The sequence below is a fragment of the Protopterus annectens genome, chromosome 10.part0, assembly GCF_019279795.1.
Source record: "Protopterus annectens isolate FY-2018-M chromosome 10.part0, PAN1.0, whole genome shotgun sequence".
Lineage (NCBI taxonomy): Eukaryota > Metazoa > Chordata > Ceratodontiformes > Protopteridae > Protopterus > Protopterus annectens.
Genome location: NC_056744.1, coordinates 354,195,560 through 354,215,270, shown reverse-complemented (window position 1 = coordinate 354,215,270; position 19,711 = coordinate 354,195,560). Strand labels below are relative to the sequence as shown.

Genomic DNA, 19,711 nt, shown 5'->3' with positions numbered 1-19,711 from the left:
TGTAGTTTACTGTGCCTCTGTCTAGTAGTGACACAGAGATACCCCCGGGGTAAACCTATGATCACCCATCCATTCGTCAAGATTTCTCTTGAAGAGAGTCAGTGAGGGGCTCTGCCTAACATGGACTGGGATCCTGTTCCAGAGTGTGGGAAGCCTCTGGGTTATAAATCTGTCCCTCCAGCATGTCCTATTCATATTTGTGCTGAGGTTTAGATCTTTGGCTCTTGTGGCTCTGATGGATTTGGATTTTTTGAGGTGGAGCATGTCCATTAATTCCGGATTGGACATGGCCTTGTACGTTAGGCACAGATCACCTCTGAGCAGGCGGTATGCTACTGAATAGAGCTGGAGCTTCTTTAGTCTGGCGGCATATGACATATGTTGGAGACCCTTGATCCTCTTGGTGAGGTACTTTTGGGGTCTCTCCAGCTGCTGCAGGTGCCAGGTGAGATACATAACAAGTGGGGCATTGTACTCAATCATAGGCCTGATAAGGGAGGAATACAGGGGAACAATGACATCCTTTGATCTGGATGTGAATCCCTTTATGATAAGGTGGGCAAGGTAGAAGGTCTTTCTAACCACTTTGGCGACGTGGGTGTCAAATGAGAGGGCACTGTCAACTTGGGTCCCCAGGTCTCTGATTACTTTTTCCGTACTTAATAGATTGCCGCCTATGTGGTAATTTGTGGGTACTTTAGTTTTTCCAAAGGGGATGACTATACATTTTTTGGTATTTAGTTTTAGGCCATGACTCTGGCACCAGTCTGTTTCTGTAAGGCCCTTTTGTAGGATGCATGTGTCAGCTGGAGTATCGACTATGGCACCTAGTTTGCAGTCATCTGCGAACTTTGTCAGCCACAACCCCCTTATGTTTGCCTGCACATCTGAAAAATAAATGCCGAACAAGAGGGGTCCCAAGTCAGAGCCCTGTGGGACTCCACTTGTGACTGGCTTAGAATCTGACATAGCTCCAGCTATTCTGACCTTGTGGGTTCTGTTCTTTAGCCAGTTTGCAACCCATCTTGTGACATACGGGTTTACATTTAAGCTGTTGATCTTGTCTATGATGCCTGAGTGGGGTATTGTATCGAAGACTTTTGCCAGGTCCAGGTAGGCTGTATGAACTGCTTTGCCCTTGTCGATGGCTCTAGTGACTGTTTCAAAAAAGTCCACCAGGTTCAAAAGGCAGGATCTGCCTTTTACAAAGCCGAACTGGGTAGGATCAATTGTCTGTAGGTTCATAGATTAGTACTAAGCTAACTGCCCTTGCGAGCCATTTTAAGCCTAGCCAATTATCTCTTGTGAGACTCAAACCCTGCACCTTGTGTTTGTAAGGCAAACACCTTAACCATTAGGCCACTCTCCCAACAAGGTCCCAGATGTCTCTGTTTATGAGTTCTATAATGATCCTTTCCATAGCTTTGCAGACCAGGTTGGTCAAGCTTATGGGGCGGTAGTTTCCAGGGTCTGTAGAGGAGCCTCCTTTGTGGAGTGAGACCACTGTTGCTGTACGCCAGTGTTCAGGTACATATCCTGTAGTAAGGCTAAGATTAAACAGCATTCTTATGTGCGGGTTTAGCTCCTCTTGGAGTTCACGTAGCACGCAGCCCGGGACTCCGTCAGGTCCCATTGATGCTGTATTTTTAGCTTTGCTGAGAGCAGCTCTCACCTGGGCATCTGATATGTCAGGGAGGTTGCATTCAGCTGGGATAATTATTTCTTCTTTTGGAGGTGAGGGAGGGGAGAAATTTGCACTGAACCTATCTGCCAGTATGTTGGCAATATCTGTGGGTTCAGTGTATTTCTTGCCGTTATGAACTAACTCTGAGCATATCTGAGGGTTTCCGCCCAGGTTTCTAACATAGCTGAAGAAGGCCTTGTGGTTATCTTTAGTGTCTTTAGCGATTTTTCTCTCGAAGTTGGCCTTGGATGATTTTATGAGCGAACGTAGTTTTTTGCTAGTGCTGATCAGAGATACCTTCCCTTTATGGGATTTTGCTCTGTCTTGCAGTAGCTTCCTTCTCTTGTTATAGAGCTTGTTTATGGCTGGGGTCCACCAGATAGGACGCCTGCCTTTGGTGGAAAGGGTCTTGGTTTTATTTGGGATTGCATGATCCATGCATTCTTGGAGATGTCTGTAGAAAGCATTTGTGAAGGATTCAGCAGTGTGGGATGTGGTTTCCACTGGCCCAGAGGGCTTGAAGGATACCATTTCAGTCTTAAGGAGTGTAGTCGGCTTTTGAGAAGTTTCTCACTATGGTCTTTTGTGCTGGAGGTGGAGGTGGGATATGAATATCCAGGGTCATTAGTTTGTGGTCTGATCTCACTAGTGAGGGGTATACTTCTGGTGTGGAGCATTTTGTCCCTATGTTTGTGATGATCAAGTCAAGTATATTTTCTCCCCTTGTGAGGGAGGTGACTAGTTGTTCCATCCCATTTGAGTTGATGAATTCCAGGAATCTTTGGGCTAGGGTGTTAGGGCTTGAATGGGTGTCTTGAGAGGTATGCTTATTTTAAAAACTCAGAACAACTCACTTAAACTTGAAAACCAAACAAAAACACTGGAGCTAGAATAAGTTGAGCGCTTTCGTCACGTTTATTACAGAACTTCTTCTGGTAGGCTTATTTTGTTGATGGTTAGTGGATAACATTAGGGCTCCATGTTGTTAACAAGCCCTGTCCTATAATCATTGCCACAGGGTTTGATTTCTTACACTATTTGCATGTTATAGGTCTCTGAACAGACAGTGCTCCTCGGTTGTACTTGAAAGGGGACACTTGTGTCCACAGGGTTTATCAAGTTATATGCGATCTTTGTTTTGTTATTATAATGTCTATTTTCTAAAAGATAGCATTCCCTCACTGTGTTTACATCACAACCAAAATGCATTGGTATATTCTGTATTCTACTAATTTTGTTTGTGAGACCTATTTTCCCTAGGCCTCCATTGAAAATGGTCTTCTCAGCTGGACTTTCTTGGTAATCAAATGCAAACAAATGAATTAATGAATTCATTAATAAATGCGGTTTACCTCTGAAACGAAACGCACATTGTCGAAAGACAGTTGTGAAGAAGTACAATTTGAAGTTTTCAGACAGCCGAATAAAAATGCATCAAATGTGCAATGAGCAAATGCACACTGGCATTCGCTCATTGCAGATTCGGCATTTTGGGTGCAGAGTGCACTATAGTGGGGATCAGGAAATGGACACCTTCCCCACTGTAGTGCGACCTCGGAGTTAGAATATTAAAGTGGGGGGGAGGTGTGGGGGATTCAGGCTGCATTACATTGTGTGTTTGACATCTGAGTTCGAAACTCAGCAAATCTGCTATTCGATTTCCTGAGTTTTGAACTTCAAAGACGGACGACAATCTGGAATTGGCTTTTCAGTTCGCCCAACTGGCTGTTCGAAAAGTTGATTTTTAGAGTTTCAAAGGTAAACCAATAAATGCATTTCTACCCACTGCGGGATGATTATTCTGTGGCCACTCATGTCCATGGATATGAGATCCTTGCTTGGAGGTTTTCGTAGCCCATTTTGTAATGAACAATTCCTACCAGTGGGTGTGAGGTCATTGTTTGAATCTTTTAGTACTCCATTTTGTAATGAATATCTCCTGCTCATTGGTGTGAGGTCATTGTTTTGGTCTTTTACTTGTCCATTTCGTAATGAATAACTCCTGCCCATGAGTGTGAGATCATTGTCTGGATCTTTTAATAATCCATTTTGTAATAAATATCTTCAGCTCATGGGTGTGAGGTCATTGATTGGATCTTTTACTAGTCCATTTTGTAACAAATAACTCCTGCCCATGGGTGTGAGGTCATTGTTTGGAAGTTTTCCTAGTTTACTCCCTAATGAGGATTTTTTTTGTCACTTCTCACTTCTTTCTCAGCCTCATTTTCTCGATTAAGTCACGTTCAGCACTCTTCTTACCAAATTTCTTGGCCATGGTCAAAACAGTTGCTCCTTTCAGCTCAGTCCTCTCGGGTATTGTAATTCCACGTCATCCTGGCCTGGGGTAGAACTAGTGGCAAGTTTTGTTTCTAGCCCACTGTTTTGGGATGAACTCATTCCTCCATCCTACTGCTAAACTGAGTTCACAAAATAGGTTACCCAAGCACTGATGCAGAGCCTAGCCGCCTGTATTTAGGTCAGCCCCTTGTCAGTTGCATAGGTATTGCTTTTTATATTTCCTCAACTTCTCACCCCAGGGGATAAGGTCATACATGAACATTCCTTACAATCCCAGTTTCTCTGGATGCAGCGGCTCACAGATTCTTGTCAGCCTTACGCTTAAAGGAGTGGGTATTCCAGGCTCTTTCCCAATCCTTACATGGGGTTACTTTTAATAATTCCCTTCACCTCAGAGAACCTTCATGCGTCCCTGAATCTTTGGTTCTGTATTTCCAGTTCAGACAAAAAAACTTGTGTCCTGTCCTGTGGACAACTCAGGGCATCCCGAAAGGGCCTTTCCTCCATAGCCCATCTAGTATGACTTCCTATGTTAAAGCTACGGTTTAGTGTTGCCTGGCAGAACCATTTGGGCTAGCTCATTCCATTGGACTTCAACCACTGCCAGCCCCCTTCGAAAAGAGCTCCTTTGGGTCACAAAATTTAGTACCATTCTTTTTACACTATCTACTAGTGGCCAGATCTGTACCAATTCCCTTCTCACCTGAATCCTAAAACCACACTTAGTCTCTCTGACACCCCCTAATGTTTCTCAGAATGAAGATCAGGGGACAGGGTAACTATTCTTGCCCATTCTCAGCCCAGCTACAACTCATTCCTACCCTCTGCCTGTGGCAGGGTGATTCCGCAGTCCCAATAAATTGAATGCCATAGGATATAATCACTATTCCAGTGTGCTGTAAGGAATAAGCTGAATGGTACTTTGGGAAAAGGCTATTCCCTCATACCCCGCCAGTCCAGGATTCTGGAGCATGGTCATTCATTCAGTGCCCTCTCAGCCAAATCCTCCTTACATGTCAACTCTTTCAGGGTAAGAAAATTACCCAGTTCCTTCTATGACAACTATACAAAGGCAGGATTATCAGCTATTCCTCACTAAATCTTCACTATAGAGACAACTTTCTCAGTCAAGATCTGTCCGTCTCCAGAGAATTTAGGCAATTAATTTACAATAGTCATTTAAACTGAATTAAGCACAAAGTACGTTACATGTTTTATCAAAACTACTACCTGTAATATGTTCCAAGTATCTATACCTATGGGCCTGAAGTGAAGAACCTGGAAAATAAGTCCACATCTGGAATCTTAAGTCATTAAGACCATATTTTCAGTGAAATTACTAGGATCTTCTGAAGGGTGTGGATCATAATCAAAGCAGAAACTGAAGTGAAAATGAACAATTCTGACAAACCAGACACATTTCATTTATGCTCTGATCTGATGGCACCACACAGGCCAGTGATACTGTCCCACCCCAGACCTGATAGACCCTCCATTAAGATTAGTTGTTACAGCTAGCTGCAAAGACTCCCAAAACCTAGCAAGCCCAGTGTCTGGTATGCCATTGGTGAAAAGGCCTTTTGCAAAGTATTCCCAGCTTGCTGGAAGCAGCTGCTAGCAAAAGTTCAAAATGAGCTCACTATGTCCAGATTTTAAGTGAAACTGAAAAAAAAACATCTTTTCTTACATGAATGGAAATGCTTTGGAGATATAGGCTAAAACATGAACCCTCTGGCTGAGCTGTAGAGATGCGCATTAACGTATGAACCCTCTGGTCGAGCTGTAGAGATGCATATTAATGTATGAACCTTCTGGCTGACCTGTAGAGATGTGCAGTACCGAATGAATCTTCTGGCTGAGCTGTAGAAATGCACATTAACGTATGAACCCTCTGGTCGGCTGTAGAGATGCATATTAATGTATGAATCTTCTGGCTGAGCTGTAGAGATGTGCAGTACCGAATGAATCTTCTGGCTGAGCTGTAGAAATGCACATTAATGTATGAACCCTCTGGCTGAGCTGTAGAAATGCACATTAATGTATGAACCCTCTGTCTGAGCTGTAGAGATGTGCAGTAACTTATGAACCATCTGGTTGAGCTGTAGAGATATGCACTAAAGTATGAACCCTCTGGATGAGCTGTAGAAATGCACATTAACGTATGTACCCTCTGTCTGAGCTGTAGAGATGCACATTAATGTATGAACCTTCTGGCTGGGCTGTAGAGATGTGAAGTAACGTATGACTCTTATGGCTGAGCTGTAGAGATGCACATTAACGTATGAACCTTCTGGCTGGGCTGTACACAGGCAGATTAATGTATGAACCTTCTAGATGCACATTAATGTACTAGCCTTCTAGCTGAACTGTAGAGATGCACGTTAATGTATAAACCTTCTGGCTGGGCTCCTTCTGCCTACCTACATAACCTGAGGTCCCTGCATGCAGCAGCATTGCTTGTTTAATGATGCTACTAACTTTTAGACAGCTCTTCATCTCTTTTTGTTAGAAAGCAATCAGACTAAGGATTCTCTCTCTGTCTTGATTTCATGCATCACTTTGTACTCTTAGTAATCTACCTTTTCCCACTGCATACTTGTCCCAAGTTCTAATTGCTTTATATATGTTAAACCTCACAAAACTATCTGTTTTCATGGGTTTGTACATTATTCTGCCTTGGGTCTGGGCATACCCATCAACCATACTGAATTCCTCTGTACCAGCTCTGAGGGCAGAATATTGGGGTGCCACAAATTCCCAGAGTAGCCTACCTTAATTTCCGAATTTACCGGTCTTATTTTTTTGTATTACCAGTTACCACTTTAAATTTTTGGCTGATGTCACCACGCATCACCAGCCTAGAGGGGCGTGCGTGATGACATCAGCTACTGCCTGTTGGACTCTGAGGGAATAAGGAATATAATAGCGATGGCGGTCGACATAATTTAAATTTTGCAGAGTCCTCCAGATAAGAGCAATGCTGCATTTAGTATGCAAGTTCGTTCTTTCAAGAGATACTGTTTGCAGAACTGTACTGTTTAACTGGCTCTCGGCATTGTTTATGTTCGTTCTTCGAAGAGATACTGTGTACAGAACAGTGCTGTTTAACTGGCTCTCAGCATTCAGTTTAACTGGCTCTTAGCATTCAGTTTATAGTCAATCTTCCAAGAGATGTGTGCAGAACTGTACTGTTTAACTGTCTCTCAGCATTGTTTATGTTCATTCTTCCAAGAGATACTGTGTGCAAAGCTGTACTGTTTAAATGGCTCTCGGCATTCAGTTTAACTGGCTCTCGGCATTCAGTTTATGTTCATTCTTCCAAGAGATACTGTGTTCAGAACTGTACTGTTTAACTGGCTCTCGGCATTCAGTTTCACTGGCTCTCGGCATTCAGTTTAACTGGCTCTCGGCATTCAGTTTAACTGGTTCTCGGCATTCAGTTTATATTCGTTCTTCCAAGAGATACTGTGTGCAGAACTGTACTGTTTAACTGGGTCTCAGCATTCAGTTTAACTGGTTCTCGGCATTCAGTTTATGTTTGTTCTTCCAAGAGATACTGTGTGCAGAACTGTACTGTTTAACTGGGTCTCAGCATTCAATTTAACTGGCTCTCGGCATTCAGTTTATATTCGTTCTTTCGAGATACTGTGTTTAGAACTGTGCTGTTTAACTGGCTTCTCAGCATTCAGTTTATGTTCGGTCTTCCAAGAGATACTGTGTGCAGAACTGTACTGTTTAACTGTGTCTCAGCATTCAGTTTAACTGGTTCTCGGCATTCAGTTTATGTTCGTTATTCCAAGACTGTTTAACTGGCTCTTGGCATTCAGTTTGGTGTTCTTGAACTTCTTGTGCCTTTTTAAATCCACTGCCAGCCAACAAATACTGTGTATTCAACCATTGCTAATTTGCTATATTTGGGGGGGGTGGGGCATTCAGTTTTCTTCTGCATTTTTAAAAGATACTGCGTATTTACCATTGACCGCTGGCCAAGCGATGCGACTGGTCTATCTCTGCATTTAGTAATTTAGTATTAGTTTAATGTTCTTGCTCTTACTGTGTGCCGAACTTACTGCAGTGTCTGTGTGTGTGTGTGTGTGTGTGTGTGTGTGTGTGTGTGTGTGCATAAAATGCGCCAGTTAGGTATACCGGGTGGTTAGGGTTACTCAGGCTCAAACACTGTACCTTAGGTACAAGAAGCAATAGCCTGAGTTCTCTACCCATACCGCCACTTCTGACTGAAGGAGTTATAGCTCTCAACTGTACAAATTTTCACAGAATGTCTGGAATGTTTGGCTCATACTTTTGGTCTGTTTCTCTTAAGATTTGGATGGCGCACTGGTAGTGTTGTCACCTCAAAGCAAGAGGTTCTCTTGTTCAGTTTTCGGCTGAAGTGCCTTCTGTGCGGAGTCTGTATGTCCTCCCTGTGTTTGTGTGGGTTTCCTCTGGGTGCTCCAGTTTCCTCCCACAATACAAAGACATGTATCTGGAGCATTTCTCCCCAGGCCTCTGCTGAAAATTGGCTTTGTTCCAAGTTGGATTTTCCCAGTTAATAAATGCTAAATAAATAAATAAAATAATCACGTCACAGTTGAAAGAGGTTGAACTTGAGTGGAATTTTACAGAGACTGCAATTGTAACATAGTGGCATTAAAGCTATGAACCCATCATCACATTACCTGCACTAAGGTTATCTTCAAACATTCAGTCGGGGGCAGAGGCTGCCATTAATCCACTGTGAGTGAAACTAAAACCCAGATCAGAGCTTGGTTATAGGTTCATAGGTAGGTACTAGGCTATTGGCCCTAGGGCATAATTAAGCCTAGCCAAAATGTTTTGGCTTGCGCCTCCCATGTGATTTCCGGGGTGAATTTCTGTTCCCCATCCACTCAAGATTCTTCTTGAAGAGCGCTAATGAGGAGCTCTGCCTCACATATATGGGGACCTTATTGCAGAGCAGGGGGAGTCTCTGGGATACAAATCTGTCCCTCCAACAAGTCCTGTTTATTGTAGAAGTCAGGTTAAGGTCCCTAGAGCATGTAGCTCGGGTAGATTGGGTTTTCCTTAGGTGGAACATTTCCAGCAATTCGGGGTTTGACATAGCCGTGTATGACAGACAGAGATCACCTCTGAGTAGCCGGTATGCAACCGAGTACAGTTGAAGTTTTTTTTAGTCTGGTGGCATAGGGCATCTGTTTTAGGCCAGTTATCCACTTGGTGAGGTATTTTAGAGGCCTCTCCAGTTGTTGCAGGTGTCTAGTAAGGTACATCTCAAATGGGGCATTGTACTCAATAATGGGTCTAATGAGTGATGAGAAGAGGGGGACAATAATTTCCTTTTTTCTAGATGCAAATCCCTTTGTGATAAGGTGGGCCATGTAGAAGGATTTTCTAACCACCTTAGCAATGTGGTTATCGAAGGAGAGGTTACTGTCTACCTGGGTCCCTAGGTCTCTTATCACACTCTTAAGTGAGCTGCCACATACGTGGTAATTCGTAGGTACTTGGTTTTTCCCCGAAGGGGATGACAATACACTTTTTGGCATTTAGCTCGAGGCCATGATTTTGCCACCACATATCTGTTTAAGTGAGACCCTTTTGAAGGATATCTGTGTCAGTAGGAGTCTCGATTATGGCACCCAGTTTGCAGTCGTCTGCGAACTTTGTTAGCCATAGTCCCCCTGTGTTTGCTTGTACCTCGGAGAAGTAAATACCGAACAGGAGAGGTCCCAAGACTGAGCCCTGGGGTACTCCACTTGTCACCGGTTTGGAGTCGGACCTTGAGTTTCCTATTTTCACTGTATGGGATCTGTCTGAGAGCCAGTTTGCAACCCATCTTGTAATGTAGGAGTTTACATTTAGATTAGTAAGTTTATCTATAATTCCCGAGTGGAGAATGGGATCAAATGCTTTTGCAAGGTCAAGGTATGCCGGGTGGACCACCTTTTCCTCATCACTTGCTTTGGAGACTGTCTCGAAGAAGTCAACCAGGTTTAGAAGACATGACCTGCCCTTTACGAAACCAAACTGAGAGGGGTCCAGGGTCTGTAGGTTCCCAATGTTGTTGTTTATGAGTTCCATGAAGATGCGCTCCATGGCCTTGCAGACAAGGCTGTCAGGCTGATGGGGCGACAGTTCCCAGGGTCAGTGGTGGCTCCTCCCTTGTGAAGCGGGACAACCGTTGCCGTGCACCACTCCGTGGACACATAGCCTGAGGCTAGGCTGTGGTTGAACATGGCACGTGGGCGAGGAATTAGTTTGTTTTGGAGTTCATGTAACACGCAGCCTGGGATGCTGTCTGTTCCCATGGATGCTGTGTTTTTTGCTTTAGAAAGTGCCATTCTCACCTGGGTCCCTGAGATTACAGGGGCAGCGCAATCTTCTGGTATACATATGGGTCCTTTAGGGGGTGAGGGAGGGCTAAAGTTTGCACTGAACCTATCTGCCAGTATATTGACAATATCAGTTGGTTCAGTGAATTTTGAACCGTTCTTTTGTAGCTCAGAGCAGATCTGAGTGTTGCCATTTAGGTTCTTGACATAGCTAAAAAATGCTTTGTGGTCGTCCTTGGTATCCATTGCGATTTTTCTTTCAAAGCTCGCCTTTGAGGATTTAATAAGGGATCTTAGCTTTTTGATGAGGTTGGTCAGGGAGCTCTTCCCCTTCCTGGGTTTTTACTCTTTTTTGTAATAATTTCTTCCTTCTATTATAGAGCTTGTTTATGGCCGGGGTCCACCAGACTGGTTTCCTTTTTTTGGAAGAATGGGTCTTGGTTTTGTTTGGGATAGCACGGTCCATGCACTCATGCAAGTGTTTGTAGAGTGCTTCTGTGTAGACTATAGCAGATTCAACCAAGGTGTCATTCTGCATGGGAGTAACAAAGTTTGCCACCTCTGTCTTAAGTAGCACAAACTTTGCTTTGGAGAAGTTTTTCACTGTGGTTTCCTTGGGGGGTGGGGGGGGGGTAGTATGTGGATATAGAGGGTGATGAGTTTATGGTCTGATCTAACCAATGAGGAATTTACTTCAGGTATGGAGCACTTGTCCCCCATGTTGGCGATGACCAGGTCCGTTGTCCCTTGTGAGGGTGTTGATAAGCTGGTCCAGGGCATTTGAGTCAATATATTCCAGGAAGCTTTAGGCAAAGGTATTTGTGCTTGAGTAGTTTTCCCAGTTGATGTTTGGGTAATTGAAGTCACCCAGTATTAGGGTGTTTGGTTGGACTCTCATGTTTTGGGTCTTGGGGTAGGGAAGGTGGTCTGTAGCAAGCTACAATCTGGACTGCAGTTTTGCCCATTGTCAGTTGCACTTGGATGATCTCGGAGGCATTGTACTTTGCAACTAGTCTGGAGGTGTGGTTATCCTTGATGAATACGGATACGCCACCTTCCTTAGTGTTTTGGTCCAGGTTTTGTGGCCGAAATGTGTGGTATGAGTTGTAGCCTGGAATTGCTGGGGTGCTGCTTTAAGCCTTGAACCAGGTCTCAGTTATTGCACAAATATTGATGTTCTCCATTTTGAGAAGAGCCTTTAGGGAGTGCATTTTGAGGTTTAAACTCCTGGCGTTTAGCAGCATTACCCTCATTTTTTTGTCACTAGAACTTATTACGGTGGTGGGTTTGTCTTTTGAGCCTTGCCTAAAAAAGGCACTATGGGGGTGGCAAGAGCCTTGGCCAGTATCCTGAATTCCAGGGGTGACAGGTGCAAGCCATCTCTGGCGAAGCATAGTGGCTTGTCGAGCATGTCGTCCCAGGCAGACAGATACTGGATCCCCTTTGAATGACACCAGAAGCTTAGCCAATTGTTGAAATTTATCATTTTTTCCTTGTACTGGGATATCATTCTTGGTGACGGTAAGATGCTACTCAGGGCCAGGGCCATACCTACCTTGGTTACATGACCAGAGAGCTCTTCTATATCTCTTTTCATGTAGTCCAGGGAGGTACATCTCAGGTCATTCACACCAAAATGGACAATGACAGAGTCATATTTGTACTTATTATGGAGTGACCTGAGTGCCTGCATGATGTGGCGGATTCTGGCGCCCGACAGGCAGCTGACAATAACCTTCTCTTTGTCCAGCCTGGTGAGTGGGACATCAGTGTGCCTGACTATGGTTGTGATGTGTTTGCGGGTGGAGGTTGCTTGCGTGTCTGCTTTGGAGGTCTCTGTTGTTTCTGCAGATTTTTTAGAGCCTCCGAGTATGTTTTTGTGTATCTATGTGTAGGATTTGCAGTTGCAAGTGTAGTGGGTCTGTGTATAGTATTGCAGGTTGATTCCTTCTCCTCATGACTGTTTATTCCAGTCGTGGCTGGAGAGATCTTTGCCTCAAGTTTGGTTTTGTAAGTGCATCTCTCTCAGATTTTGGTGTCATGTGGTAGGAGGAGAGGGTTGTCTGTGTACATGAGGCAGTTGTGACATTGCCTCAGGATGCCCAGATTCATCAGGTTGACAGGAGAATACACTGGGAACTGGCATTTGGATATGCCTGAATGGGTTGAGGAACTTTTTCTAGTTTGTCTGAATGGGTTCAGGAACTTTTTCTTGTTAAGCTGGTGGGGGAGAGTAGTTTGACTGTTCCCTACAACAAATGTGGAGGATCGATTACTGTAGTTTGTTAGTGCTTCTGTCACTTTTTGATCAAGTGCGGGTCAGAAAGCGCTGATTTGAGTGCTAAAACTGAAAGAACTGGCTAGTACTAAGGGAAAAACTGAAGAGAAGACTCTGTGGAGCCAGGGATAGTTTAACCCTAGCTAACTGCAGCTGCGCTATGCGCAAAAGCGCACAATAAAAGAGATAGCAATTAGCCCAAAATGGCCAATAAAACTGCTGTTTCTGGGCTGAAACCACTCCTCCAAGGACAGGTAGGCTGTTCAAAGCTCCCCACTCTCACTGGTGAACAGAGTAACTTCCTTCTATCCAAGTAAGGTATGGGCAACACAAAAGCTTAAACACAGTCCAGGTACTAGCAAATATCTGAAAACCGGACTTTTCTAGGTTAGAAAGGCGGGAAATAGGAAGATATCTTTTGTCTCCCCAAAAAAAATATAACGGATACAACAGAAAAAACACTTTTAAAGTATGGAAACGGCTATCAAAACCAGTTCTGTAAACTTTCTGCCACTAAGAAAACAGACAAGGCCTCCAGACAAAGGATTTCACTACAACTGAGGTCAACACTAAGATATTCAGCTATAACACACAACAATAAGAGTAAAAGCAGTTGTACAGATTACAGAGCTATTAAATCAAAAGTGCAGATAATAAATGAGAATAGGTCAGTCTCTCTGCAACAGCCTGAGTAACAGGTATATCCGACTTGAAACACTAGCTAGTTAAAGCAGAGGACAGAAACAATACTAATTATCCAAACAATACAGATGCAGGAATACTTTGGCCAGATAAAACCAGTTCTTTAAACTATTTGCCACTAAGAAAACAGACAAGGCCTCCAGACAAAGGATTTCACTACAACTGAGGTCAACACTAAGATATACAGCTATAACACACAAGAATAATAAGTACAGTTGTACAGATTACAGATATATTAAATCAAAATGCAGACAATAAATGAGAATGAACTCTTATCTTTTCTCAGTATCACAGCTGACAGTAGGTTAGTCTTTCTGCAGCAGCCTGAGCAACAGGTATACCTGATTTAAAACACAGGACAGAAACCAAACACTACAGATGCAGAAATACTTTGACTGGATGAAACCAGTTCTGAAAACTTACTGCCATTAAGAAAACAGACAAGGCCTCCAGACAAAGGATTTCTCTACAACTGAGGTCAACACTAAGAGAATATACAGTTATAACATACAAGAGAAGAATAAGTACAGTTGTACAGATTACAGAGATATTAAATCAGAATGCAGACAAAAAATGAGAATAGACACTTATCTTTTCTCAATATCACAGCTGGCAGTAGGTCAGTCTTTATGAGTCCCTTCCAATAGTCAGTACAGTGCAAGATGGAAGTGAATTAAACTTAATTAACAAAAATACACTGTTGTGAATTGTACTATGATTCCCAGCAATCTCACAGTAAAACAATATCTTACCTGTGTCTGGGTTGCAGGCCATAATTCTTGTGGTTGAATCTTTTGTTCAGTTTTCTTTCCAACAAACTGCACAGCAGAGACTGTGGCAGCATATGGCTGATGGCATTAGAAAACCGAGAGATGCTTGACATATCAGTGGGATAGCCATTGTCACAGACTCGACTTATTACCCATGCTCCCCTTCTTGTACTTAGAAACACCTGCTCAAAAGTTGTAAAGAAAAATTATGATTAAAAACTGCTCACAGAAATCTGGTCTGTAGTATTAATATTACTGTTAACTCCTCTTTTTGGTTTGGTTGTACTATCTGTTTGACAATTTTACCAACAGCCTCTCTGCTGTGTGTTGCTTTGTAAATTAATCCAGCTGTCTGGGCTACAAGTAAATAAGTAGCATATCTTACAACAGGCATTCCTGATAAAAGTACGAGTAAAAAGGTAAATAAATTCAGTAAAAACTACAAGAAAAATCTAGCCAAGCTAGAACTTTCACTGTGTGATTCCTTAAACCTCTAGTATTAGAGGCACATGGGATATATGCAAATGACACTTAAGAACATCAGGTGTTTCAGCTGTATGGTGATTCTGAATGCCCATGACTTTTTTTTCTTTTTAAGCCATTTACTGGACAAATTCAGGGCAATAAAGCCAAACTCCACTAGCTGTGGACATGCATGTTTCGGCCTTGTTAGTTATGGCCTCATCAGCAGAGCACAAGTGGACTGTTTGGCTAACCATTATAAACACAGGGCTGTTATGGGCATTCAGAATCGCCATACAGCTGAAACACCTGATATTCTTAAGGGTCATTTGCATACATCTCAGGTGCCTCTAATACAAGAGGTTTAAGGAATCACACAGTGGAAATTCTAGCTTGACTAGAGTTTTCTTGTAGTTTTTACTTATTAGTTTTTCTGTGTGATCTTTGTACTCATTGTTTTGGTTTGTTAGTTGAGATATTTTGCAGACACCCTAATGGTAATGGACAACAGCTGTGTATAACAGCCCTGTGTTTCCAATGGTTAGCCAAACAGTTCACTTGTGCTCTGCCGATAAGGCTATAACAACGCCATAGCATGCATATCCACAGCTAGTGGGGTTTGACTTCATTGGCCTGACTTTGTCCATTAAATGGCTTAAAAAGAAGAAAAAGTCATGGGCATTCAGAATCACCATACAGCTGAAACACCTGATGTTCTTAAGGGTAATTTGCATATATCCCATGTGCCTCTAATACAAGAGGTTTAAGGAATCACACAGTGGAAATACTAGCTTGGCTAGATTTTTCTTATACTTTTTACTGATAATAAAGTATGCAATAAAATAATAAAAGACTAAACAAACATGTTTTTAGGATGCTAGTATATGATTACATGTACAGAGTTTATAGAAGTTAGATTTGTACCACTGTGACAAGGTGCAACAGTACTGTAACTTCTGTAGTTATTTTCTATTTTTACCAATAATTTTTTCTAAACCATCATTTCATTTACAGTGACAAGGGAAGAACGGAACATATGAAACAAAAGTATGAGAAGCAAAAATAACAGCTGGAACAGAGCAGCATAAAGCAAGGAGTACAATATATAAAATCATAATGAATTGAAATGTGACTCCCATATATGCAGTACAGTGTACTAGAATCTCTGCCCCTTTGGAGTCTTAGAGAACCAGGATGTTATCTGTTATAAACTACCATTACTGGATTTTATGAAATTGTCAATTATTGCAATAGACTATGAAAAGAGAAATAATCCCTGCAAATTAAACAAACACAAGGCTTCAGTGAATTGTTTTCATACCAAGTACCAATCCTGGGAAGCTGTATGGAAAATGAAAATTAGGTTAGGTGGGGATAACTGGGTAATAAAAAAAAATGTACCCGATACTTATCATGCAGGAAATGCAACACCATTGCTATAGGGGAGTCAAGAACATTACAGCTCCATTTATTCACCTTTATTGTACAATAAGAAGTGTTAAAGACAGCAACACAGCCTCATGTTTGAACCAGTTAGTATAGCCCAGTCCAATCAGCAAAAAGGATAAGCCATGGATTTCACAATTAACTAACTTTGTAATAGACAGAAATGAGTCAGGAAGATGCCTGTTTAAGAATGATTGACTGGATGTTTTCCATCCCCTAGATCTATATACTTCCACAGTGCCTTTATAGCTGGAAATCCCTAGCAGCAAACTATTCAACACAGACAGGTGAAAGCATATCACTGCATGCTTGGTCTCTGCATATGTGGTTAAGTCCAAATCCCTGGACTTTGCATTGTTTTCTAATTTATATGGGATTTTGTCTTTGTGTACTTGTTTAAACTCAAACCTTCAAACATTTCAGAACTTTGCTCATGAATGAGGGCAGAAAGGATCAGGGTACCGGCCAGTGGATGGGTGTAGCAGTATCAGGAGCAGTGCTAAAGGACTCATATTGGAGCATGATGGTGACGAGACAGCACAGTAACATGACAAAAACACTTACTTTACCGGTCAGTTTCTGTGCCCATCCTTACTTGTAGTCCACGTGTTTAGGTATTTAAATGATGAAATCATGGAAACAAGCTGAGAAATGAAATTGCTTGGAGTGTTGAAAGGGTGAGTCTCCATAGAGATTTAGGAGACCAGCAACCCAGAAGAACACAGGAGTAGAGGTGCTGCTTCTCAAGGTAAAAAGGAATCACTTGTGCTAGTTTATGCACCTAATAAGGATGCCTATTGGGTCCATTTTTCTTGAGATGTGACATGTACAGCCCATTGTTAGGAAGCCCAATGGAAGACTCAAAATTAGACACATTATCTCTCAAATGGCATGGGATTGCCTGGGAATCCTTGAAGATAAGCTAGGGTCCATTACTGGGAATAGAATAATCTGGTCTGCACTATTCAGTTTACTACCACTATGCATGTCCGGCCTTGGGCATAGGCAAACTAGGCAACCACCTAGGGCGCCATACAGGCCAGCTTCATAAAGGGCGCAATTTTTATTTTTTTATTTAATTACGTTGCTTTTCAATTTTCTCATTATGTGTTTGAAGGGTGCCAGAACCCATAGAATGGGGGGGGGGGGCAAGAAACTACTGGTGTAGCTAAGGGGGAGGGGGGAGCGAGAGGGTTGGTCCACCCAGTGTTTTGAACGGTCCCATAGCATCACCTCGATCCGGTCACATGTCGCATCATGACTGTGTCTGCATTGTCACACAGATGTCCTGTTCTACCTGCACAGTTAAAATAATACACCCATTTGCTTCTCTGTTCAAGTAAGGTGCTGCCAAGACAGAATTTTGTGTGTTTTTTCAAGTAAGAATGACTTTGCTGCTTCATTTCCGTGTGCGTGTATGCAATGCCCCTGTTAAGTATACCTGTGGTTAGTGTTATTCAGGCTCAAACTCTGTACCTTAGGTACAAGAAACAAGGGCCTGAATTCTCTACCCATACCACCACTTGTGATGCAAGTTGAGTACAGCTCTCAACTGTCCAGATTTTCACAGAATGTCTGGAATGTTTGGCTCATACGTTTAGTCTGTTTCTCTTAAAATTTGTGGTTTTCTGGCAAATCAGTGAGAAAATAATTCACTAAATAATAGCTATTTAAGTTTCAGTCTTCCTATCTTTCAGGAAATGCACGGTAACACAAAGCATTTTATTCATAGGTTCATAGGCTGTACTAGGCTAAGGGCCCTGGAGCCTTTACAAGCCTAGCCCATAGGATTACCCTGGCATCGTGCCACCCAACCTTAGTTCCTAGTGCCTCTGTCGAGTAGAGCCAGTAGAGTGATCCCCGGCGTGAATTTTCTATTTCCCATCCACTCATCAAGGTTTCTCTTGAAGAAGGCCAGTGAGGTGCTGTGCTTGACATGTATGGAAAGTCTATTCTATAGCATGGACAGTCTCTGGGTTATGAACCTATCCCTCCAGCATGTTCTGTTGCTTGTGGTAATGAGGTTGAGGTCTCTGCAGCGTGTGGTGCAGAGGGATTGGGATTTCTTTAGATGTAGCATTTCTAACACAGCTGGGTCAGACATAGCTTTGTAAGTCAAGCAGAGATTGCCTCTAAGCAGGCAATATGAGACAGAGAACAGTTGGAGTTTTTTGAGTCTGTCCATATAGGACAAGTGTTTAAGGCCTAGGATCCTCTTTGTGAGGTATTTTTGCGGCCTCTCCAGTTGTTGCAGGTGTCTAGTGAGGTACATGCCAAATGGGGCATTGTACTCGATGACTGGCCTAATGAGGGAAGAGTAGAGGGAGACAATGACCTCTTTCTTCCTGGATGCAAAACCCTTAGTAATGAGATGTGCCACACAGAAGGACTTTCTGACCATAGTGGCAATGTGGTGGTCAAAAGACAGGTTGCTGTTAACCTGTGCTCCCAGATCTCTTATAACGCCTTCTGTGTTCAGTGGACTACCATAAATGTGGTAATTCAAGGGAACTGGGTATTTCTAAAAGGGGATGAAGACATTTTTTGGCATTGAGCTTAAAGCCATGGTTCTGACACCAGTTGTTGGTCTCATTGAGGCCTTTCTGTAGCATGTCAACATCACTTGGGGAGTTAATAGCTCCCAACTTGCAATCACCTGCGAACTTTGTCAGCCAGAGTCCTTTCGTGTTGGCCAGGACTTCAGAGAAGTAGATACCAAACAGGAGAGGACCCAGGACTGAACCCTGTGGGACTCCACTCGTGACTGGTCGGCAATCTGACTTTGAGTCAGCTACTTTCACACTGTGGCTTCTATCTGTGAGCCAGTCTGCAACCCACCTAGTGATATAGGGGTTGATGCCTAGCTTAGTAAGTTTTTCTATGATTCTTTAGTGCGGAATGGTATCAAAGGCCTTGGCCAGATCAAGGTAGGCTGTATCAACCACCTTACCTTCATCCACAGTTTGCTGACTGACTCAAAGAAGTCGACCAAGTTGAGCAGGCATGATCTCCAGAGTTTGGAGATCCCCTATATCCTTGTTTATTATGTCCATGACGATGCATTCCATAGCTTTGCATATCAGACTCGTCAGGCTAATGGGGCGATAGTTCCCGGGGTCTGTAGTCGCTCCTCCTTTGTGGAGAGGGATGACTGTAGCAGTGCGCCATTCGGTAGGGACAAAGCCTGAGGTGAGGCTGTGACTGAACAGGGCACACAAGTGAGGTGCCAGTTCACTCTGTAGTTCATGTAGAACACAGCCAGGGATACTGTCAGGTCCCATAAAAGGTCTATTCTTGGCCTTGGACAGTGCTGTTTTAACCTGTGCAGCAGTAATACTGGGTGCCTGCCAATCTACTGGTATCTTGATTGATCCTTGGGGGGGGGGGGTTAAAGTTAGCACTGAATCTGTCCGCCAATATGTTTGCAATATCTGTTGGCTCAGTATAGGAAGTACTATTGAGCAGTAGCTCAGAGCAAATCTGGGTATTGCCATGGAGATTTTTTACATAACTATAGAAGGCCTTCTGGTTGTCTTTACTATCTGCTGCAATTCTGTTTTCATAGCTAGCTTTACAGGATTCGATGAGGGATCTCAATCTTTTGTTGAGGCTGTTAAGGGAGTTTTTCCAGTCTTGGGACTTCACATTATTCCGCATCAGTTTCCTCCTTCTGTTGTAGAGTTTGTTTATGGCAGGGCCCACCAGAGTGGCTTCCTTTTTTTTTTTTTTGAGGAGAGCATCT

The 19,711-nt window shown here is 42.9% G+C and overlaps 1 protein-coding gene across 1 annotated transcript in view; it reads right to left on the bottom strand.

The window, feature by feature from the left end:
* Positions 1–19,711, bottom strand: part of LOC122814149 (flavin-containing monooxygenase 5-like) — a 704,592-nt gene that overhangs the window by 339,081 nt on the left and 345,800 nt on the right. Inside the window, exon 5 of the mRNA XM_044086762.1 lies at positions 14,044–14,243. Within this exon, the coding sequence (XP_043942697.1) occupies positions 14,044–14,243 (200 nt within the window). The remainder of the gene's footprint in view (positions 1–14,043; positions 14,244–19,711) is intronic.